The sequence below is a fragment of the Salvelinus sp. IW2-2015 genome, linkage group LG19, assembly GCF_002910315.2.
Source record: "Salvelinus sp. IW2-2015 linkage group LG19, ASM291031v2, whole genome shotgun sequence".
In the NCBI taxonomy this organism is placed as follows: Eukaryota; Metazoa; Chordata; class Actinopteri; order Salmoniformes; family Salmonidae; genus Salvelinus; species Salvelinus sp. IW2-2015.
This window is the reverse complement of record NC_036859.1, coordinates 10083541-10107297: the sequence shown is the minus strand read 5'-3', so window position 1 is coordinate 10107297 and position 23757 is coordinate 10083541. Positions and strand designations below refer to the sequence as shown.

Genomic DNA, 23757 nt, shown 5'->3' with positions numbered 1-23757 from the left:
TATTCTATTTAATGTAGCTCTGTCTTTGAAACGAAAATGTAGTTGACAAAATATGGTAATTTAAACGAATTAATGCAATTAACTTAAATCATGTTTTCCATAGTATTTCCCGGTCTAATTAACCAAGTAACATTCAACTAATTAAATGTACAGTACATTTAATTATTTTACAATATGCTCCATAGCAGTTTGTTTGTTGCGTCCTGTATGTACAGTCAGTTGAGTTGAGCTGTTCTGGTAGACTCTCTTTAGTCCCAGTAAGGGGGAGAGTAAGGCTCTGCTTAGAGCTAGAAAAGGGGTCAATCCCTAGTTATGCTGCTTAGCATTTAGGCCTCGTTTTTGCTGCAGTAGGAACCCTATTGAGGGGGCTGAGCTTTAGACTCGCCTTCATCTGTCATTTTTGTGAGTTTTCGTATCCTGAATGTTGCTGCTATGGACAACTGTTTGTCAAGTCAAACCACGTTTCCTAAAATCCTTCATCTGCATTAAATAAAGTACTCTTTTTCTACCACCATGGCTCCTCCTCATTCCCACCTATCACCTCCCTTGGCTACTCTGTGTCCACTATTCTACACTAACCCTCACCCTAATTGTAAACCTGAACCTAACCCCTAAGCCTAAAATAGACTTTGTCCTTGTGGAAACCTGGGAAATGTCCCCACAAGGGAGAAATTCTTGTTTTACTATCTTTGTGGGGATTTCCGGTACCCACGAAGATAGTAATACAAGCCCACAAGTGAAGCACACACAGAGACACACACGTCACACACACGTCACACACACACACACTCTTACTCTGTCATATTTTCTGTAATATGATTTTGCCTGACAATCTATCGGAATGACATTTGTTTGTTGGTTATTTCAGGACCAATCTGATGGTCCTAAAGAGGGTGAATCTCTCCTCACTGGGGAAAAAGAGGGAGAAGACAAGGACGGAGAGGTGGTGGTTAACCCTACGGATAGCACAGCTCCCACTAGACCAGTGTTCCTTACTGTGGCCATGCAATCATGCAAATATCAGGGTTTCGCTTGAATTTAGTTCGTTATTATTCCATTACAAAATGCTGGTATTTTCTAGATTTTCTCATAATGTTTCTCACTTCCCTTTACTTTCCCTTTGAATTAATGTATAATTTTTTATTCTATTGTTCTTAGGCCAAGATGAAAAAACCTAGGCGACACAATCCGTTCATGCCACGCGGTGCAGGAGGCAAGGTAACATGTAAATGATGTTTACATATTGTGTACACTACGTTTCACTTCCTCCAGGTGTTAACCATAGTTTGTGTCTGGGTTTACAATATGTACAGTGCCTTCAGAAAGTATTCAAACCCCTTTACTTGTTTTTTAACGTTACAGCCTTATTCTAAAATGGATTAAATAAATACAAATCCTCAGCAATCTACACACAATACCACATAATGACAAAGTGAAAACAGGTTTTTAGAAATGTTTGCAAATGTATTAGAAATTAAAAACATAAAAACCTTATTTACATAAGTATTCAGACCCTTTCCTTTGAGACTCGAAATTGAGCTCAGGTGCATCCTGTTTACATTGATCATCCTTGAGATGTTTCTACCACTTGATTGGAGTCCACCTGTGGTAAATTATATTGATTGGACATGATTTGGAAAGAAACACACCTGTCTATATAAGGTCCCACAGGTGACAGTGCATGTCAGTGCAAAAACCAAGCCATGAGGTCGAAGGAATTGTCCGTAGAGCTGCGAGACGGGATTGTGTCGAGGCACAGATCTGGAGAAGGGTAGCAAAACATTTCTGCAGCATTGAAGGTCCCCAAGAACACAGTGGCCTCCATCATTCTTAAATGAAAGAAGTTTTGAACCACCAGGACTCTTCCTAGAGCTGGCAGCCCGGCCAAACTGAGCAATCGGGGGAGAAGGGCCTTGGTCAGGGAGGTGACCAAGAACCTGATGGTCACTCTGACAGAGCTCTAGAGTTCCTCTGTGGAGATTAGAGAACCTTCCAGAAGGACAACCATCTCTGCAGCACTCCACCAATCAGGTCTTTATGGTAGAGTGGCCAGACGGAATCCACTCCTCGGTAAAAGGCACATGACAGCCCGCTTGGAGCTTACCAAAAGGCACCTAAAGACTCTCAGACCACGAGAAACAAGATTCTCTGGTCTGATGAAACAAGATTTAACTTTTTGGCCTGGATACCAAGCGTCACGTCTGGAGGAAATCTGGCAGCATCCCTACGGTGAAGCATGGTGGTGGCAAAATCATGCTGTGGGGATGTTTTTCAGTGGCAGGGACTGGAAGACTAGTCAGTATCAAGGCAAAGATGTGGAGCAAAGTACAGAGAGATCCTTGATAGAAACCTGCTCCAGAGCTCTCAGGACCTCAGACTGGGGCGAAGGTTCACCTTCCAACAGGACAACGACCTTAAGCACACAGCCAAGACAATGCAGGAGGGGCTTTGGGACAAGTCTCTGAATGTCCTTGATTGGCCCAACCAGAGCCTGGACTTAAACCTGATCGAACATCGCTGGAGAGACCTGAAAATAGCTGTGCAGCGACGCTCCCCATCCAACCTGACAGAGCTTGAGAGGATCTGCAGAGAGAAATGGGAGAAACTCCCCAAATACAGGTGTGCCAAGTTTGTAGCGTCATACCCAAGAGGACTCGAGGCTGTAATCGCTGCCTAAGGTGCTTCATCAAAGTACTGAGTAAAGGTTCTGAATACTTATGTAAATTTTTTATAAATTAGCAAAAATTCTAAAAAACTGTTTTTGCTTTGTCATTATAAGGTATTGTGTGTGGATAGATGAGGGGGGAAAATAATTAAATCCATTTTAGAATAATGCTGTAACGTAACAAAATGTGAGAAAAGTTAAGGGGTATGTTTGGTTGCGTTGTGGGAAAACTGTATAATACTGTAGAGTAAAAGTTTTTATATTTGATTACATTTGAAACAGCGCCACTTGCCCCCCCCCTAAGTGCATTTCTTATAGTTTTTGTTGTGAGGAAATGAGCATCCAGCATCATTATAAAACATCTACTACATTCTCTGCTGTTCTATCGCGCGTGCAATGATGTACGAGGAAAAAATGTAAGTTTGTTGTTTGAGGTAACGTCTTTGTTGTTGTAATATAGCAAACGTATGTGGCAGTTTCACTGCTATGGATTCCACCTTTTAACAGAGTGTCTGTTTCAGGGTAAAGCCATGCCGAAGAAGGTTGAAACCCAGCCGGGAGCTACAGGCAGTGACTCAAAAGAGGTAACTCTACTCCATGATCCTCCTTCTAACACTGTTCTTCCACATACCGGTACCGTTATAATGGATACCTAGGTTTTGTTTTTGTATCTGAAGGCTTGACTGTCACGGCTGGCAGACTGAAAAGTGGTCCAGGATTGCAAAATGGACGTCACATTGGCTGATCCATTAGATGACTAGGTTCTTTTTCTAGCCCTTTGACTCCTATCTAAGAACATTATGTTCAAGTATTTTTTTTCTTTCCTGTTCTTTTTATTTCTTTCTCTACCTACCAAACTGCCACCCACACCACCACTCCCAGATTGTTGTGCCAATTCCTTTCCACTGCGGATTAGATTAGATTGCTATGTGCCCAAACTTGTTCCCTTGCTTCCTTGTTCTTTGAACCCAGGAAGGTTTGAATGTCCCACTTCTGCAAAACAGCAGAGCTAATATGTGCCATTTCTCTCTTTCTGTCTGTAATCTGAAATTGTCCAAACATTTTCTATTTTCATTTTTGGCCTGTGATTATGATCTCTGTATCATACTCCTGTATCCCTCGTTACAATGTTGCTACTCTGGCATGACAAACATTGTTTTGCCAAGACATATTCTGTTTCTCTACTGTGTTAAATGTATAGACAGACCTACAGTACATAACAGCATGTATTCATCACCCCCCTTCCTATCTCAGAATGACGGTGGAAATAAATCTTTATTCGACCAATTGGAGGAATTCCGTGTTAATCCGGCAGAGCCAGAGGAGCAGGTTGGTTGCTGTAAACAATGCTAAATAATGTCAATCTGTACTCTTAAGATTACTTTTCAAACTTGATTTCCTCTCACTGACTGCTAACTGCCATCGAGTTTTGCATTTGATTCAAATAGATTTTTAATTGAAAAGTAGGAGTTTCTAAAGTGGTGATTCAAAGCTGACTTAGAGAAATGTCTCTCAGCAGGATATGGATGGCCTGATGGACTGGTGGGGCACAGTGGAGCGTGAGTCCCACGCACGCACGCACACACGCACACACGCACACACGCACACACGCACACACACACACACACACACACACACCCACAACCCACACACACACACACACACACACACACACACACACACACACACACACACACACACACACACACACACACACACCACACACACACACACACACACCACACCACACACACACACACACACTTCATCCAAATGATGCCATTTTTATTTGCTACAGAGTGGGAAGACATGCCTCAAGATGATGACTTGACTGAAAAAGAGGAGGCCAAGTAAGTGATGCTATAGTTGGGTCTCACTTTGTGTACAGGCACACACACGTACAGAAGAGCCTTGTTATAAAGCCCCTGGGTAAACAGGTAATTCACACTATAGTAAGCATTGATGATGGTTATATGAACTCGTTTTCCAGGGCTTTGCAGTGACAGCTGAGAAGGTGCAGAAAGGTATCCGTGTGTTCAACAAGCTGTTCTCAGAGCGTGCAGAGAGCCTGTGGCAGCACGTCATTGACCTGAACAACATCGCAGATGCACTCGACTGCTTCAACAAGAAGACCAAGATCGCCAAATCACTGGCGGCTCCACCAGCGCTGTAGGAGGCGTGTGTACCATTGTAGGCCTCGCCCTGGCCCCTGTCACCATGGGAACCTCTCTGATCATCACAGCGGTGGGACTGAGCGTGGCCACAGCGGGTGGCCTGACCTCAGCCGGAGCTGGACTCTCCAACACGGTCAACAACTCCATGGACCGTAAGAAGGTGGAAGCCATCGTGACGGACTACCAGAAGAAGATGACCGACATCAACAAGTGCATGCTGTTCATCAAGCAAGGGATTGAGAGCCTGCGCAGGTTCGATCTGCTGAAGATGAAGAAGCACGCGTACAACCGTGACTTCCCGGGCCTCAACAACATCTATGAGGACGGTCTCTTGCCATGGCTGGAAAGGCCATCCTCATCAACGCCAACGAAATCATGCGTGTGGTGCAGATAGCCAACGTGGCKGGCAGCACTGCGGCCAGAGCTGTCCAGATTGCCAGCATGGCCACCGGAGTGCTCACCGGCCTCTTTGTGGGCATGGACATCTACTTTGTGGCCAAGGACTCCAAGGAGCTGAAGAAGGGAGCCAAGTCTGAGTTTGCTGCCAAGATCAGGGAGGTGGCGACCCAGCTGCATGATGGACTGGTGGAGCTTAATGGCATACGGGTTGAGCTGCAGTCCACAGATCCAGACAACACCAATGGCACCAACACCCCAGACAGTACCAATAATCGGAAAAAGCTGGACAGTGATGACGATACAGACAATTATAAAACTTCTGACAGCAAAAGCATTGTTGATAACAGCAATACTGCAGATAACAGCCATAAGACCAGCAAAGCCTAAACTGTACTTCATTCCAACCCATCTCTACAACTACACAAACTATCCTGTCAGCATTAAAACGACTAGAAGCCGGAACTCTGAGGATATGATTCATGTCTCTCTTTGATGGCACAAGCACCAATGCCTGAAACTTTTGTTTTACATAGATGGTGCATAGGCAGGTGAAAAGATGACATCACCAGTCACCACTGGCTAGGGTGAAGAATTATTATTAAAACTGTAATATCTGGGGAAATTATATGTTGTACGACAAGCCCATGTCCACATTTTGTAATTGTAGATGTGTGCATTGAGCCTGTCTTGACAACATTATCTACAGTACTTTATGAAAAGTAAGAGTTGTGAGCTAAAGCAATTTGTTCGTGGAGGCAGGAAACTGTTCAGAGATGAGGTTACAAAAATGTTAAAAATACATTCTCATGCACATTATTGAAGGAATCATGCTAACATCTTTTCCTCAGAGCCAAATGTAAAAGCCAAACATAATATTCTCAAATTCAGTCAAATACGTATTTTGATGGTTTAGATTATTCATAGGCTATGTATTTACAGTATGAAGGGTAGGGGTTTAGTCACTATTTGATTCCTATGAGTATTGCTTGTTACATTGCTTTGTTTTATTTTTAGGTTGGTAGGGGAATATTAGTTCATATTGAAACATTCAGGTTTTTATTAAGTCTAATTTGTATTTTAGATTAGGAATGTATGTTCTATTACTGTTGAGTGCCTTCCTCATTTATATGATGCCTTTCAAGCACTTTAGGATTATTCTATTTCCCTGTCTCGGGTTAAAACTATAATTTTGATATCATGGATGGTCAGTCCTTGCATCTTTAGCTCCGTCTATGGATTTGAGAGTGGTTACATATGTCCAGGCTCCTCTCTCAGCTTTAACCAAAACAGAGGCAGGGTGGCCAATTTGTTATTGTTTCATATAAGGATTCTAGCTTTAATTCTAGTAATTTTTTGGGTACTTTTACATTGGTCAACTTTAGAAGTTTTTTTGTATTTATTTAAAGATATATGAAATGTAATAAGTTGCCAATAAACTTTGAAATGTATGTTAACATACAGTTCTTTGAATTCCATGAACAGGGTTCACATTTCCTTCTTTCTGCCAGTGCTGCTGTGTCAATAGGCCTTTGATATTGTATTTGTTCGACAAATAGCTGAGCTCATTTGTCAAATTGACCTCCATAGTAATGTTTGCTGTGGCAAGGTGGTAGGCCGTGTGTATGTGCTGCACTTGAAAGGCAAAGGTAAGCGGTTGATTTAGTGGCTGCAGGGAAGGGGCAAAGGCAAGTGTGTTGTTTTCATTTACTAGCTCTAATTTCTGCTTCTGAAAATCTAAAATAAGGTCACAGTCCACAGTAGAGGTCGACAGATTAATCGGCATGACCGATTAATTACGTCCGATTTCAAGTTTTCATAACAATCGGTAATCTGCATTTTTGGATGCCGATTATGGCAGATTACATTGCATTCCACGAGGAAACTGCGTGACAGGCTGACCACCTGTTACGCGAGTGCAGTAAGGAGCCAAGGTAAGTTGCTAGCTAGCGAGAAATGTCCTCTGGTCTGATGAAATAAATATATAACTGTTTGGCCATAATGACCATGGTTATGTTTGGAGGAAAAAGGGGGAGGCTTGCAAGCGAAGAACACCATCCCAACCATGAAGCACGGGGTTGGCAGTATCATGTTGTTGGGGTGCTTTGCTGCAGGAGGGACTGGTGCACTTCACAAAGTAGATGGCATCATGAGGTAGGAAAATTATGTGGATATATTGAAGCAACATTTCAAGTCATCAGTCAGGAAGTTAAAGCTTGGTCGCAAATGGGTCTTCCAAATGGACAATGACCCCAAGCATACATCCAAAGTCGTGGCAAAATTGCTTATGGACAACAAAGTCAAGGTATTGGAGTGGCCATCACAAAGCCCTGACCTCAATCCTATAGAAAATGTGTGGGCAGAACTGAAAAAGCATGTGCGAGCAAGGCCTACAAACCTGACTCAGTTACACCAGCTCTGTCAGGAGGAATGGGCCAAAATTCACCCAACTTCTTGTGGGAAGCTTGTGGAAGGCTACTCGAAACATTTGACCCAAGTTAAACAATTTAAAAGCAATGCTACCAAATACGAATTGAGTGTATGTAGACTTCTGACCCAGTGGAAATGTAATGAAAGAGATAAAAGCTGAAATAAATAATTCTCAAGTATTATTCTGACATTTCACATTCTTAAAATAAAGTGGTGATCCTAACTGACCTAAAACAGGGAATTTTTACTATCAGGTTACATGTCAGGAATTGTGAAAACTGAGTTTAAATGTATTTGGCTATGGTGTATGTAAACTTCCGACTTCAACTGTAACATTGAAGGTTGTGCAATATAACAGCAATATTTAGACTTAGGGTCTAAATATACAGAAAGGTTCCGTATTTCACTGAAAGAATAAACGTTTTGTTTTTCGAAATGATAGTTTCCGGATTTGACCATATTATTGACCAAAGGCTCGTATTTCTGTGTTTAATATATTATAATTAAGTCTATGATTTGATATTTGATAGAGCAGTCTGACTGAGCGGTGGTAGGCAGCAGCATGCTCGTAAGCATTCATTCAAACTTTACTGCGTTTGCAAGTAGCTCTTAGCAATGCTTGAGTCACAGCGCAGTTTATGACTTCAAGCCTATCAACTCCTGAGATTAGGCTGGCAATACTAAAGTGCCTATTAGAACATCCAATAGTCAAAGGTATATGAAATACAAATGGTATAGAGAGAAATAGTCGACAAGTTATAATTCCTATTATAACTACAACCTAAAACGTCTTAATAACTGGGAATATTGAACCACCAGCTTTCAAATGTTCTGAGCAAGGAACTTAAACGTTAGCTTTTTTACATGGCACATATTGCACTTTTACTTTCTTCTCCAACACTGTGCTTTTGCACTATTTAAACCAAATTGAGCATGTTTCATTATTTATTTGAGACGAAATAGATTTTATTCATGTATTATATTAAGTTAAAATAAAAGTGTTCATTGTTCATTCAGTACTGTTGTAATTTTCATTATTACAAATATATATATTTAAATCGACAGATTAATCGGTATCAGCTTTTTTTGGTCCTCCAATTATCGGTATCATAATCGGTTGACCTCTAGTCCACAGACCTATGTTTAACAGAACATAGGGTCATAAGTACAGCAAAGTTTCTATGGCAGCATCCTCATCACCACTGACCTGGACACTGCTGGACTACAGTGCCTTCGGGAAAGTATTCAGATGCACACACAATACCCCATAATGACAAAGCAAAAACAGGTTTTTAGAAATATTATTTTTTGGTTGAAATATCACATTTAAATAAGTATTCAGACCCTTTACTCGGTACTTTGTTAAAGCACCTTTGGCAGCGATTACAGCCTAGAGTCTTCTTGGCTATGACGCTTGGCACACCTGTATTTGGCGAGTTTCTCCCATTCTTCTCTCAGATCCTCTCATGCCCTGTCAGGTTGGATGGGGAGCATTGCTGCACAGCTATTTTCAGGTCTCTCCAGAGATGTTAGATCGGGTTCAAGTCCGGGCTCTGGCTGGGCCATTCAAGGACATTCAGAGACTTGTCCCGAAGCCACTGCTGCGTTGTCTTGGCTGGGGGCTTAGGGTTGTTGTCTTGTTGGAAGGTGAACCTTCGCCCCAGTCTGAGGTCCTGAGCACTCTGGAGTAGGTTTCCATCAAGGATCTCTCTGTACTTTGCTTCATTCATCTTTGCCTCGATCATGACTAGTCTTCCCCGTCCCTGCCGCTGAAAAACTTCCCCCACAGCATGATGCTGCCACCACCTTGCTTCACAGTAGGAATGGTACCAGGTTTCCTCCAGACGTGACGCTTGACATTCAGGCCAAAGAGGTTAATGTTGGTTTAATCAGACCAAAGAATCTTGTTTCTCATGGTCTGAGAGTCTTTAGGTGCCTTTTGGCTATCTCCAAGATGGTTGTCATACGCCTTTTACTGAGGCTTGATTGGTGGAGTGCTGCGGAGATGGTTGTCTCTGGAAGGTTTTCCCATCTCCACAGAGGAATGCTAGAGCTCTGTCAGTGTCACCTCCCTGACCAAGGCCCTTCTCCCCCGATTGCTTAGTTTGGCTGTGCGGCCAGCTCTAGGAAGAGTCTTGGTGGTTCCAAACTTCTTCCATTTAAGAATGATGGAGGCCACTGTGTTCTTGAGGACCTTCAATGCTGCAGAAATGTTTTGGTACCCTTCTCCAGATCTGTGCCTCGACATAATCCTGTCTCGCAACTCTACAGACAATTCCTGTGGGACCTTATAAAGACAGGTGTGTGCCTTTCCAAATCATGTCCAATCAAGTGAATTTACCACAGGTGTACTCCAATCAAGTTGCAGAAACATCTCAAGGATGATCAATGGAAACAGGATGCACCTGAGCTAAATTTCAAGTCTCATAGCAAAGGGTCTGAATACATATGTAAATAAGGTATTTCAGTTTTTTATCTTTTATAAATTTGCAACAATTTCTAAAAACCTGTTTTTGCTTCGTCATTATGTGGTATAGTCTGTAGATTGCTGAGGACTTTTATTTTTTATCCATTTTAGAATAAAGATGTAAGATAACAAAATGTGGAAAAAGTCAAGGGGTCTGAATACTTTCCGAAGGCAATGTATGGGCTCACTGGTTTGCCAACAATACTAGCATTTGATTTCCATTTTCCCAGATGGTCTCTCATCTTGGTACCAACTATTCCCAGCCTTTGAATCTAGCCAAAAAAAGTGAGCAGGATGTTTCAACTGCTGTCAATTTACACTTGTGCTTTTAATCTTGTCTATTAAAATCTCATCTATTTATTTATTCCTGATAAGACCTTTCTTATTGCCAATGTATTTTTGAGACATAACCCATTGTTTAGATGGCAGACAGTGAAACTGCAGTTATGAGTCAGACTCACATAGGAAACCTAGCTCCTCTGTTACACTGGTCCACAGGTGACCAGGTAACCACGCCCCATTCCCCAGCCTGGTCTCATAGACTACACGTAACATAGTAAATCTGACACTAATTAGTATGATATGTTACGTTTGGTATGGTTACAGTGAAGGAATACTCTCCTATTTTACTTGTCTGTGTGTGACCCACTGAAAACCTTTACCGGTCAGAGGAATAAGGCAACCTCACACGCTATTGCCTAACAGGGGTATGGACATGGAAATGGTCTGAAAGGTACAGAGAATGGGAGATAATGAATATATATGGATGCAATAAACACAACAGGATAACTATACATGTAATAACATGGATATAAACAGTGCAAAGGAATGGAATAGAATATGAGGATGCCTCATGTCACAGGAAGGCCATAAAGATCATCAAGGACAACAACCACCCGAGCCACTGCCTGTTCACCCCACTATCATCCAGAAGGCGAGGTCAGTACAGGTGCATCAAAGCAGGGACCGAGAGACTGAAAAACAGCTTCTATCTCAAGGCCATCAGACTGTTAAACAGCCACCACTGACATTTAGTGGCCGCTGCCAACATACTGACTCAACTCCAGCCACTTTAATAATGGGAATTGATGGAAATTTATGTAAAAATGTATCACTAGCCACTTTAAACAATGTCACTTAATATAATGTTTACATACCCTACATTACTCATGTCATATGTATATGTATATACTGTACTCTATATCATCTACTGCATCTTGCCATCTTTATGTAATACATGTATCACTAGCCACTTTAAACTATGCCACTTTATGTTTACATACCCTACATTACTCATCTCATATGTATATACTGTACTCTATACCATCTACTGCATTTTGCCTATGCCGTTCTGTACCATCACTCATTCATATATCTTTATGTACATATTCTTTATCCCTTTACACTTGTGTGTATAAGGTAGTAGTTGTGGAATTGTTAGGTTAGATTACTCGTTGGTTATTACTGCATTGTCGGAACTAGAAGCACAAGCATTTCGCTACACTCGCATTAACATCTGCTAACCATGTGTATGTGACAAATAAAATTTGATTTGATTTGATCATAATAATGTCTGGAACGGAGCAAATGGAATGGCATCAAACACATGGAACCCATGTATTTGATACCATTCCACTTATTCCACAACCACAAGCCCGTCCTCCCAAATGAAAGTGCCACCAGCCTCCCGTGTCTCAAAATGCAAATTCGTAACATATTGAATGAATTGCAATTCGTAACATATTATATGAATTGTAATTCATAACATATTATATGAATTGTAATTGGTAATATCTCATATGACATGGTTGATGGACTTCACAAATGAATAGCCACCATATGAAACGCAATATATAATACTAAATGGAGGGTTACAGATTTACGTTTACAACGTTACGTCTACCCCTGACTTCATGTTGCAGCAGCCAGCCCAACCAATTCCCAGGTGAATTGGGACCGCAAGGCACTGAGGTAAGAAAGACAAAAAGGTGAGTTTCGTGTCTCAAACCCTCATCACCAGAGAGGAACAACAAAGAAAGCGTTTTGACAAGTTTTGGACTGGGATCCCTCTTCACTGGATAGGGACCCTTTCCTGTCTGTAAGTCACTTCTAAAATAATCAAATGTGCAGTGGTGTAAAGTACTTAAGTATAAATACCTTAAAGTACTACTTAAGTCGTTTTTTGGAGTAACTGTACTTTACTATTTACATTTACTCCACTGCATTCCTAAATATGTACATTTTACTCCAATACCGTTTCCCTGACACCCAAACCTACATGTTACATTTCGAATGCTCAGGCAGGACAGCAATATGGTCTAATTCACACACCTACCAAGATACCGTGTTGTCATCCCCACTGACTCTGATATGGCGTAATCATTAAACACAAATACTGAGTTTGTAAATTATGGCTGAGTGTTAGAGTTTGCCCATCCGTCTGTCTGTAAAAAAAAGAAAAATGAAATCATGCTGGCTGGTTTGCTTAATTAATATAAGTAATGTGATGTATAGCATTTACTTTCACTTGGAACTTTTACTCAAGTGTGAGAATTGAGTACTTTTTCAACCACTGTACTTAAGTACATTTAAAACCAGATACTTTTACTCAAGTAGGCTGGTATTTTACTGGGTGACTCCTTTCTACTTGAGTCATTTTCTATTACGATATCTTTACTTTTATTTAAGTATGACAATTGAGTATTTTTTCAACCACTGCAAATACGCTATAGTATTATGCAAAGGACTGGCTTGTTTTTCAAAGCTAGATTAGGCTACTTGACAAGGTGTTTTATTATAAGAATGTGTTGCTTGTTGCCGTGGGTTGGAATGACTTAACATAATACAGATGTGCCTGGCTGGCAGGCAGGTGCTGTTGGTATGAGCTCTTGAAAAAGATGAGTGATGCTGAAATTCTGGGAGTTGCCTCCCACTGATATATATATATATTTATATATATATATATATATATATACACTACTGTTCAAACGTTTGGGGTCACTTAGAAATGTCCTTGTTTTTGAAAGAAAAGCAAATTTTTTGTCCATTAAAATAACATCAAATTGACCAGAAATAGAGTGTAGACATTAATGTTGTAAATTACTATTGAAACGGCTGATTTAAAAAAAATGGAATATCTACATAGGCGTACAGAAGCCCATTATCAGCAACCACCTGTGTTCCAATGGCACGTTGTGTTAGCTAATCCAAGTTTATCATTTTAAACGGCTAATTGATCATTCGAAATTCCTTTTGCAATTATGTTAGCACAGCTGAAAACTGTTCTTCTGATTAAACAAGCAATAAAACTGGCCTTCTTTAGACTAGTTGAGTATCTGGAGCATCAGCATTTGTGGATTTGATTACAGGCTCAAAATGGCCAGAAACAAAGAACTTTCTTCTGAAACTTGTCAGTCTATTCTTGTTCTGAGAAATGAAGGCTATTCAATGCGAGAAATTGCCAAGAAACTGAACAGCTCGTACAACGCTTGTCACACCCTGACCTTAGCGAGCCGTTTATTTCTCTATTTGGTTAGGTCAGGGTGTGATTTGGGGTGGGCATTCTATGTTGTCTATTTCTTTGTTTTTGGCCGAGTATGGTTCCCAATCAGAGGCAGCTGTCTCTCGTTGTCTCTGATTGGGGATCATACTTAGGCAGCCCCTTTTCCCACTTTCTGGTGTGGGATGTTGTTTTTGTATAGTTGCCTTGTGCACTGCAATACTGCACGTTTGTTATATATATTTTTTTGGTTTTGTTGTAAGTTTCACTATTAAAGAATGTGGAACTCTACGCACGCTGCGCCTTGGTCCGATCCTTTCAACGAATGTAACAACGCTGTGTACTACTCCCTTCCCAGAACAGCGCAAACTGGCTCTAACCAGAATAGAAAGAGGAGTGGGGGACCCCGGTGCATAGCTGAGCAAGAGGACAAGTGCATTAGTGTCTAGTTTGAGAAACAGATGCCCCACAAGTCCTCAACTGACAGCTTCATTAAATAGTACCCGCAAAACACCAGTCTCAACATTAAAAGTGAAGAGGCTACTCCGAGATGTTGTCCTTCTAGACAGTGTTGCAAAGAAAAAGCCATATCTCAGACTGGACAATAAAAATAAAAGATTAAGATTGGCAAAAGAACAGACATTGGACAGAGGAAGATTGGGAAAAAAATGTTATTGACAGACAAATCTAAGTTTGAGGTGTTCGGATCACAAAGAAGAACATTCGTGAGACGCAGAAAAAATGAAAGATGCTGGAAGAGTGCTTGATGCCATTTGTCGAGCATGGTGGAGGCAATGTGATGGTCTGGGGGTGCTTTTGTGGTGGTAAAGTGGGAGATTTGTACAGGGTAAAAGGTATCTTGAAGAAGGAAGGCTATCACTCCATTTTGCAATGCCATGCCATACAGTGGATGGTACTTAATTGGAGCCAATTTTCTCCTACAGCAGGACAATGACCCAAAGCACAGCTCCAAACTATGCAATAACTATTTAGGGAAGAGGCAGTCAGCTGGTATTCTGTCTATAATGGAGTGGCCAGCACAGTCACCGGATCTCAACCCTATTGAGCTGTTGTGGGAGCAGCTTGACCGTATGGTACGTAAGAAGTGCCCATCAAGCCAATCCAATTTGTGGGAGGTGCTTCAGGAAGCATGGGGTGAAATCTCTTCAGATTACCTCAACAAATTGACAACTAGAATGCCAAAGGGCCTTGTAATTGCTGCAAATTGAGGATTCTTTGACGAAAGCAAAGTTTGAAGGACACAATTATTATTTCAATTAAAATTCATTATTTAAAACCTTGTCAACGTCTTGACTATATTTCCTATTCATTTGGCAACTAATTTCATGCATCTTTTCATGGAAAACAAGGACATTTCTAAGTGACCCCAAACTTTTGAACGGTAGTGTGTGTATATATATATATATTACACAGTACCAGTCAAAAGTTTGGACACACCTAATCATTCAAGGGTTTTTCTATATTTTTTTACTATTTTCTACATTGTAGAATAATAGCGAAGACATCAAAACTTTGAAATAACACATATGGAATCATGTAGTAATCAAAAAAGTGTTAAACAAATCTAAATATATTATTTTGATATATATTTTCTATATATTCTTCAAAGTAGCCACCCTTTGCCTTGATGACAGCTTTGCACACTCTTGGTATTCTCTCAACCAGCTTCATGAGGTAGTCACCTGGAATGCATTTCAATTAACAGATGGCTGGTACTGTATATATAGACACACTGAACAAAAATATAAATGCAACATGCAACAATTTCAAAGATTTTACTGAGTTACAGTTCATAGAAGGAAATCAGTCAATGAAAAAAAATTCATTAGGCCCTAATTTATGGATTTCACATGACTGGGCAGGGGCACAGCCATGGGGGGTGGGCGGGTGTCATAGGCCCACCTACTCAGGAGCAAGGCCCACCCACACCCACTAGGGAGCCAGACCCAGCCAATCAGAACTAGTTTTTCTTCAGACGATCCCGCAGGTGGAGAAGCCGGATGTGGAGGTCCTGGGCTGGCGTGGTTACACATGGTCTGAGCTTGTGAGACCAGTTGGATGTACTGCCAAATTCTCTAAAATGACGTTGGAGGTGGCTTATGGTAGAGAAATGAACATTACATTATCTGGCAACAGCTCTGGTGGACATTCCTGCAGTCAGCATGCCAATTGCACTCTCTCTCTAAACTTGAGACATCTGTGGCACAAAACTTCACATTTTAGTGACCTTTTATTGTCCCCAGCACAAGGTGCACCCTTGTAATGATAAGTATGTTTAATCAGCTTCTTGATATGCCACACCTGTCAGGTAGCTGAATTATCTTGGCAAAGGAGAAATACTCACTAATAGGGATGTAAACAAACGTGTGCCAAAATTTTGAGAGAATTAAGCTTTTTGTGCGTATGGAAAATGTAAGGGATCTTTTATTTCAGATCATGAAACATGGGACCAACACTTTACATGTTGTGTTTCATATACAGTAGGAGACAGGAATTGGGGTTCACTGCATGATCTCTCTTTGAATTGTCTCCATATCGAGACGTTATACCACTTTGTGCAGCCACAGTCTGTATGTTGTATAGTCAACAATCACTGTAATTTTAAAACTTCTGCTACTGTTAGGGAAGAAGTGGTCTCTGTGGGTTTCCTCTGAACTAAATTGGCATTTGTAGACACTGTTATCGGATTGACCGACAAGATAATGATCTTGGTTCAGTTGTCTGTTGTGAGATCTGAGCGTCTTAAGCGGACCCTATTCCCCTCCCTTTCCTTTTTGGACTGACATTCTTGCTGCTTGCCCTGTACAATTTTACAAGCATATCACTGTGGTTTACCAAAGGCAGGATGGAGCAGTGCATGGTGAAGCCAGATGTGAAAAGAAATCAACAGAAACAGGTGAGAGCATACTGCTACAGGAAAACATCATATCTATTATACTACACTTCTAAAACACTTCTTTAAAAAAAAAACATTGTGTTGTTTTTTATACCGACTGTAGGCTAAATAAGATTATAATAACCTATCTGACCCTAACACAAACCACCACATCAAAATTATACTTGAATACATTACGAGACTCGTTACAAAACAAAATGAACACTGAAGACATCGTTCTACAAACACCATTTTCAGATAAATAAACCAAGAAAGAACATTAAGCTGAACATAGGCCTACTGTCAATACCGCATAGTTGAATACACTAACTCTTATCTCCTCTCTCGTTACGTCCCTCTCTTCACAGCCTTTACCTCCACCGAAGCCTGCAAAAGAGGTATACTATAATATTTAAAAGCTTTAGATTACTTTTTGTGGGGTTGCTTCTCAAATTTCTCTTGACCTGTGCACGCACGCACCTATGTTGTAAACTTTCATTCATAGGCTAGGTTGTAGCAACCTCATGATGGATATCCCGTGGTCCCGTGTGGCTCAGTTGGTAGAGCATGGCGCTTGCAACGCCAGGGTTGTGGGTTCATTCCCCACGGGGGGACCAGGATGAATATGTATGAACTTTCCAATTTGTAAGTCGCTCTGGATAAGAGCGTCTGCTAAATGACTTAAATTAAATGTAAATGGATATAGGTCAAGTTCGAGTATCATATAGTAAGTAGTAGGGATGTACGATATATCGGTGAACACATCAGAATGGGCTGATATTAGCTAAAAACGCCAACATCGGTATTGGCCAATGTCTAGTTAAATGCCCGATGTGAAAACCATGTCAAAGCTGACATACATACCTATATAATATAAGTACATACCTAATGACGCCAYGTAAAATGTTGCTGTATGTGCAACACAGCATTCCTAACCTAGCCCACACTATGTCTGCTGTGTGGATCGAACATTCAACAAGTCATTTAGACAGTCATTTGAAAGGTTAAGAAAATTTGAGCGAGACAACTCAAAGGTCAAATCCATTAAAGCCAAGATAATGGAACTCATTGCTCTTGACAATCAACCTTTCTCTGTCGTGGGTGATGTTGGCTTTCGCCGACTGGTTGAGCACCGGTTAACATTACCAAGTGCGCTATTTTTCCGATGTTGCCCAACCGGAGTTACAGTAATAGCATCACTGCTATTAACGTCACGACATACATACTTTGGAACGCAGTTTGGGTCTTTGTGTGACAAAAAAGATACAGAAGCACTGTCAAAGCTGTACAAAAAAGTCAGAAAACAAGCAAACACCGGCCACGAACGATGTGTTTACAATACCGCGTTGGTAACAATCATTCGTTCGACCGCAACTTCTGGGGTAGCTAGCTTTAGCTTGGTACCTAGCTAGCACCAATATAACCAGCGTTAAGAGAATGACCAGAAACTGCAGTCATTTTCATTATTCTTAGCAATGATTTAGGAATCCGTGTGAGTACGTATTAGCTAGGTTGCCACGTGTTGTTCGCCTATTGAAATTGAACTCCAGTTCACGAAAATAACTAGCCAGCTACTTAACCCTGTTGCCCAAAGCTAACGTTATAAACTAGCTTCATCTGGCTAGTGAGGCTCAACCGGACAGGATTAGGTGTTGTGAAGCAAGCCACAATAAGGATTAGGCACACTAATGAAATTTGCGGTTTACATTCAAAATAAAAGTTTGTCATTGACAGTGATGCAAATGAATACAAATAGTAGAATTATGTAATACTTTTATTTTCAAGGCTAATCGCAAAGCCCACTCTTGTGGCCAATCCTTTTCCATTTTACACCCATAACACTAGTCTCACATAGATGGGTCCGACCACCATTAATCAAATAAGAACTGTCGTATAAATTAGGGTTATTTTAGATGCTATGTTTTTGGGGAAGAACATTGTTTGCATCCATGAGCTAGCTAACTTTTTATATGACCAGCACTGTAAATGCGCGAGACAACTTTACCAACATCATAGCATACGTATAGATGAATCGTGACATATGAAATACGAGTGATAGTGTAATCAATGTGTAATAACTACGTAAATATGTATGAACGCGTTACATTATTATGTGACGTGCGTTCATATTCAGGTCCTGATTGGTCAACAAACTTATTTGACAAGTCAAATAGTGTTAAATAGTATATTTTTTGACACGCAAAGACCCAAACGGCATACCATAGAAATCGTGGTTGAGAATGAAACTGAACAAATGAACATGGAAACAGCACAGCAAGTAAGTGAAATAAGTAGGTTTTGATTATGTTTTACTGGTAATGGGAACATACGTAAATGCCTACAAAATACGTTTTTGGTCAGTGTGGTGTGTAACGTTTATTTAAGTAGGCAAGTCAGTTGATTAAGAACAAATTCTTATTTACAATGACGGCCTACCCCAGCCAAACCCGGACGACGCTGACGCTGGGCCAATTGTGCGCAGCCCTATGTGACTCCCAATCACGGCTGGATGTGATACAGCCTAGATTCGAACCAGAGACTGTAGTGACGCCTCTTGCGCTGAGATGCAGTGCATTAGACCGCTGCGTCCATGTGTGTGTGTTAACTATTTAACTGTACTAGAATGCTTAAAAGGCCACACAATAAAAAATAAAAAAAAAGTTATCAGTATCGTTTTTTTGGCAAGGAAAATATTGGATATCGGTATCAGCCAAAGTGCATCACTGGTAAGTAGCCTAAACATATCCATGTTACATTGAGCTGGGTGAATGGAATATGAATGACAGTCATCGAATATGCTGTAATAATAAAAAATAATCATCCTCTTTCATCTTAAGGCACCAACCGTCACTGCTTGAATTCAGACATTGATTTATGTGGGATGTGTCTACCTCCTGGTTATATTTCATATATATTATATTTCATTTAGCAAAGATGTAAAGTTTTTGACCTGACAAAGATTTTTCTCATCAGAATGATGAGAAAAATAATTTGTCTGTGAGTGTTCAAATCAGTTGGATTTGAACACTCATAGACAACTGATTTGAACACTCACAGACAAATTATTTTTCTCATCATTCCTGATGAGAAAAATCTTTGTCAGGTCAAAAACTTTACATCTTTGCTAAATGAAATATAATATATATGAAATATAACCAGGAGGTAGACACATCCCACATAAATCAATGTCTGAATTCAAGCAGTGGCGGTCGGGTATACAATTCAGCTGAAAATAAAAGAGGGACTATTTTTGTCTGTCAGGCCAACAGGAACTTGATCCAGACAGAGACTAGAGGGAATCAAGCCAGAACTCTAGTGGTTCCATCCAGAGTTAGACCCACTGCAAAGGTAGGCCTATCTGCTCCCACCATAACCACCACACTGCCTTACACACTGCTGGTATAAACTTGTACTGGCAGAGAGGTTCCATAGAGAGACATAGCCAGTAAATCTCAATGTTTCATATCTCATTGAAATTGTATCTTTTTCCTCATGGGTACGCGGGTAATATCAGGAACCAAATGTTATGGCCAGAAACAGCAGTCGCAAGAGGACACAGGCAGAGCACATAAAGGTACATGCACACGCACAGATTTTGACAATGACATGTCATGTTCCTCTGCCTTAGTTTGAACCTTCTCAGGCCTTTAGTCTCAAATCACTGTCTCTTCATCTGCTCTTCATCAGGGCTCAACAGAAATGGACATTTCACCAGTTAAGGCCTCTGATCCCCGAGAAAATGAGACCGACTTCAAGCAGGTATGTGTTCGGTGGTTCTGGTTTCATTGAAGAGAAATGTGTCATAGTATAAAACCATGTTTTCTACAGGTCTCTCTTGTCAAATATATTTGATCTCAATTAGAATATACTGTATAAATAAAGGTTGAATACAAATGCTTCACTCTCTTTATCATGGATATCTTTTTTAGGACAAATTTGGGGGTCTTGGTGGAATGTTTCAGAAATTACAAAAAGAGCCAACCCCTACCTTTACAGTGAGTGGACAGAGCTGTGTCTGACTATCTTTGTAGTGGTGTATGCAGAAACACCTGTCAGTTAGTTTGCGCACCAATCACCTATGTATTCCTTATGATTGATCTTATAGTTTCTCTTCTCTCTCAGAGCTACATGTCAGATAACGAGAAGCCGGAAGAGCCCACCCCAGAAAAGGAGCAGTCCTCTGAGAACACCAAGAAGAGGCTGAGTCAGGCAAAACAAGTGTGTGAGAGAGAGGAGAGCGATATCTATAGACTACTAAACATATGCGATTGTATTAGAGAAACAATGAGAGACAAAGTTTGTTATTTAATAGTGGAAGTTTTTCAACATATATCACTCTTTCAGGACAAAGGAGGACTGATGGGAGGAATGTTCCGGAAAGAAACTAAAGACAAACTCTCTTCTCCTTTACTGACGGTAACATTTTCTTATTTTCTACTCTTGTTTATCTGTTGTTAACTTCGTTGTTTCGGTGCTCTACTACAACTATGATTTTGAAGCGCTTACAAGGTATCATTGTTTTCATTGGTCCTAGGTCAGTACAGTAAGTAGTGATCCCAATGACAAACAAGAACAGACAGCTGAAAGCACTCATGTATGTATCATGATAGGATGATACAAAAAAAACTTTAAGCCTGGTTATTTTCTCATCCTGAAATATGCAAATAAGTCTAACTGTATTCATGTATCTCCTCTATTGTTCTGGAGAAGGGGGGGGGGTTGTTCAGTGGAATCCTCAGAAGAAGAAAAAACTGCTGGAGAAGGGACACCTGCACACGTGTGTAGCATATGTAGATGCCCAATTGTGCACTAATCTTTTTTGTACTGGAATACACATTTTCTGTTCCAGGAAAATCTCTCAGTTCACAGTGAGCTTTTAGCCAGCAACAACAGTCTCTCTGACACCAACAACATCAAAGTAAGCTGGTTTAAGGAAGTTAAACTCTGCTAATTTGATCCCGCTGATAACTTCATGGTGGTGTTCTGTGTAAATGGTCCCTCTGTGTGTTTCAGGAGAAGGGAGGCATCTTCAGTGGAATGTTCAAGAAGTCTTCCAAACCTGTGGAAGAACCACCTCAAGCAGAAGAGGTAAAGTAATGTATAAGATTTCTGTTCTCTTGACAAATCTGCAATCACAACACTAAAACAACACTAAAACTCGTAATGGCAATTTTATGCTGCCATTAAACTTGATTTAATATCAATGAACTGTAAAGCAAACAGATTAATAATTCAATTGTGCACGTATTGTCACTGTGCAGGTAACATAATTTGATGAAAGAAAGTATACCCAAACTCTCTTCAGCCCAGCTTAAACAAAAAAGGGAATCAGGTGCTCAATTGAGGGACTTGAAAATACAAAAAACATTCCTTACCCCAGGACACTTCAACTGGTGACTATCCAGGAGAATAAAAAAAAAAGATCACTCAGTTTTTGCATAAATCTGATAGATTTATTGACGGGACAAACAAACAATAGGCTTACGTTTCTGCATGGATCGCCTTCGTCAGAGCATAACATAATTTCCTCTTTGTGTTGCCTGTCATTGTCATACAGGACCAGCAGTCACTACACAGTGAGCTCTCAGCCAGCAATGACAGTCTCTCTGACAACAACAACCCTAAGGTGAGGCAGAGTTGAGTACTCTTCATGTGCTCAGTAAGAGGGTTATGACTAAAGTATTATGGATATTATTATAGAAATAGTTGACAACCTGATTATGTTCTGATGCCATTAGGCAAAAGGAGGACTTTTCAGTGGAATCCTCAAAAAATCCCCCAAAGCTCCTCGAGAGGGCACACTTGCAGAGGTGAGCGTTCTGGAGATCAACACGTGACTCAAAATATTATTTCCGACCTACTTATAAATATGCTGACTTGTATAGAAAATGTACCCCATAGAAAATGTTATGCATTCTCACTGGCTGAACAGGTATCTTGATCTGTTTCTCAACTAGGCATTACACGGTGAATATTCAGACAGCAATGACAGTCTTTCTAAAAACAACAGTAAAGTGAGTAAGGTTTGACAGTTCTTTACATCTGCTGAAGTGTTCTTCACAAATAGCTTCCATTGTTTATTGGAAACGATTGGGTTTCAGGAGAAAGGAGGCATATTCAGTGGAATGTTCATCAAATCTCCCAAGCCTGCTGCTGATGCTTCTCAACCTGAGGTAATATAGCGAAGTCAAGTGTTTGGCTTGGACCAGTCTTACATTTTCTATTTGTTCAGCCTATGCTATGCGAACACACTACTGGTAGCTAGTTACGTAAGCTGAGTCTGCTCACATTACAACACACTTGTGAGTCCAAAACAACGTGTGTACAAAACAAATTAACTAAACTAGAAGGGGTATCTTAAATTGGAGCACTGTTGTTTAAGTAACTCTTTCCTGTTATGTCTCAGGACAAGCGGTCATTACAGGGTGAGCTCTCAGCCAGCAATGACAGTCTGGCTGACAACAGCAACCCTAAGGTGAGGCAGAGTTACTGCATTTAGACTTTGAAACCACTTGGGTTACCTGCACAGAAAGATCATTATGAACATGAGAAAACAAGTGATTTACGATCAATTGAAATGACAGTCTTCTTCTGTCAGGAGACAGAAGGGATGTTTAGTGGAATCCTCAGGAGAAAAACGAAAGCTTCTGCAGATGGAACACCTGCACAAGTGAGTCTAAGTTCATCTGGTGACCAACGTGTCTGTTTGCTTCAGTTACTCTACTGTTTTCTGTTCCAGGAAAACCTCTCTACACGTTACGAGCTCTCAGCCAGCAATGACAGTCTGTCTGAAAACAACAAAAGTAGGGTGAGTCAGACTTACTGCATTTAGAATTCGAGAAAACCACTTGGGTCACTGGAAAGATTATAACCATTATGAACATGACATAAGTAACCACATTTTTATACTTATTCAAATGGCAATTCAAATGACACTGTCTTCTTCTATCAGGAAAAAAAGGGTCTATTCAGTGGAATCCTCAAAAAGACCCCCAAAGCATCTGGGGATGAAACACCTGCACAGGTGAGATCTAACATGTCTGTTTGCTTTAGATACTTACTGTAAGAGTTTGTTAATTTTCTAACTACGGGACTGTGTTCTGTTCCAGGACAATCTTGCAACATGCAGTGAGCTCTCAGTCAGCAACAATAGCCTTTCTGATACCAACAACACCAAGGTGAGGAGGTTTGGTGGAGTATTGTCTTCAGACAACACTATGTATCCAGATA

General features: G+C 40.6%; 3 protein-coding genes across 7 annotated transcripts in view; all 3 read left to right on the top strand.

The window, feature by feature from the left end:
* LOC111979307 (TRAF3-interacting protein 1) overlaps positions 1 to 4679 on the top strand; it is a 38309-nt gene extending 33630 nt beyond the window's left edge. The window contains exons 15-20 of the mRNA XM_070449085.1: positions 869 to 943; positions 1159 to 1218; positions 3187 to 3249; positions 3920 to 3994; positions 4182 to 4224; positions 4464 to 4679. Coding sequence (XP_070305186.1) covers positions 869 to 943; positions 1159 to 1218; positions 3187 to 3249; positions 3920 to 3994; positions 4182 to 4224; positions 4464 to 4519 — 372 coding nt within the window. The 3' untranslated portion in view covers positions 4520 to 4679. The remainder of the gene's footprint in view (positions 1 to 868; positions 944 to 1158; positions 1219 to 3186; positions 3250 to 3919; positions 3995 to 4181; positions 4225 to 4463) is intronic.
* On the top strand, positions 4638 to 6713 carry LOC111979323 (apolipoprotein L6-like; the record flags this gene model as incomplete). Its single annotated transcript, XM_070449114.1, is given in 3 exon segments — positions 4638 to 4803; positions 4806 to 5170; positions 5173 to 6713. Coding segments are annotated over 3 exon segments (984 nt in total), but the record flags the coding sequence as incomplete, so codon positions are not given.
* Positions 6714 to 12114: 5401 nt separating this feature from the next.
* LOC111979284 (titin homolog) overlaps positions 12115 to 23757 on the top strand; it is a 28655-nt gene continuing 17012 nt past the window's right edge. Inside the window, exons 1-19 of one of the 5 annotated variants that reach the window (XM_070449063.1) lie at positions 12115 to 12230; positions 16497 to 16548; positions 16896 to 16925; positions 19789 to 19875; positions 20042 to 20101; positions 20215 to 20286; positions 20457 to 20522; positions 20650 to 20745; positions 20872 to 20943; positions 21377 to 21445; positions 21541 to 21615; positions 22085 to 22153; positions 22266 to 22337; positions 22485 to 22541; positions 22629 to 22700; positions 22934 to 23002; positions 23126 to 23335; positions 23480 to 23551; positions 23637 to 23705. In XM_070449063.1, coding sequence (XP_070305164.1) covers positions 16498 to 16548; positions 16896 to 16925; positions 19789 to 19875; positions 20042 to 20101; positions 20215 to 20286; positions 20457 to 20522; positions 20650 to 20745; positions 20872 to 20943; positions 21377 to 21445; positions 21541 to 21615; positions 22085 to 22153; positions 22266 to 22337; positions 22485 to 22541; positions 22629 to 22700; positions 22934 to 23002; positions 23126 to 23335; positions 23480 to 23551; positions 23637 to 23705 — 1368 coding nt within the window. In that variant the 5' untranslated portion in view covers positions 12115 to 12230; position 16497. Of the gene's footprint in view, positions 12231 to 16492; positions 16549 to 16895; positions 16926 to 18395; positions 18806 to 19788; positions 19876 to 20041; positions 20102 to 20214; positions 20287 to 20456; positions 20523 to 20649; positions 20746 to 20871; positions 20944 to 21376; positions 21446 to 21540; positions 21616 to 22084; positions 22154 to 22265; positions 22338 to 22484; positions 22542 to 22628; positions 22701 to 22933; positions 23003 to 23125; positions 23336 to 23479; positions 23552 to 23636; positions 23706 to 23757 lie in introns of those variants that run through there. The other 4 variants (XM_070449064.1, XM_024009719.2, XM_070449061.1 and 1 more) reach the window with 4 other exon arrangements.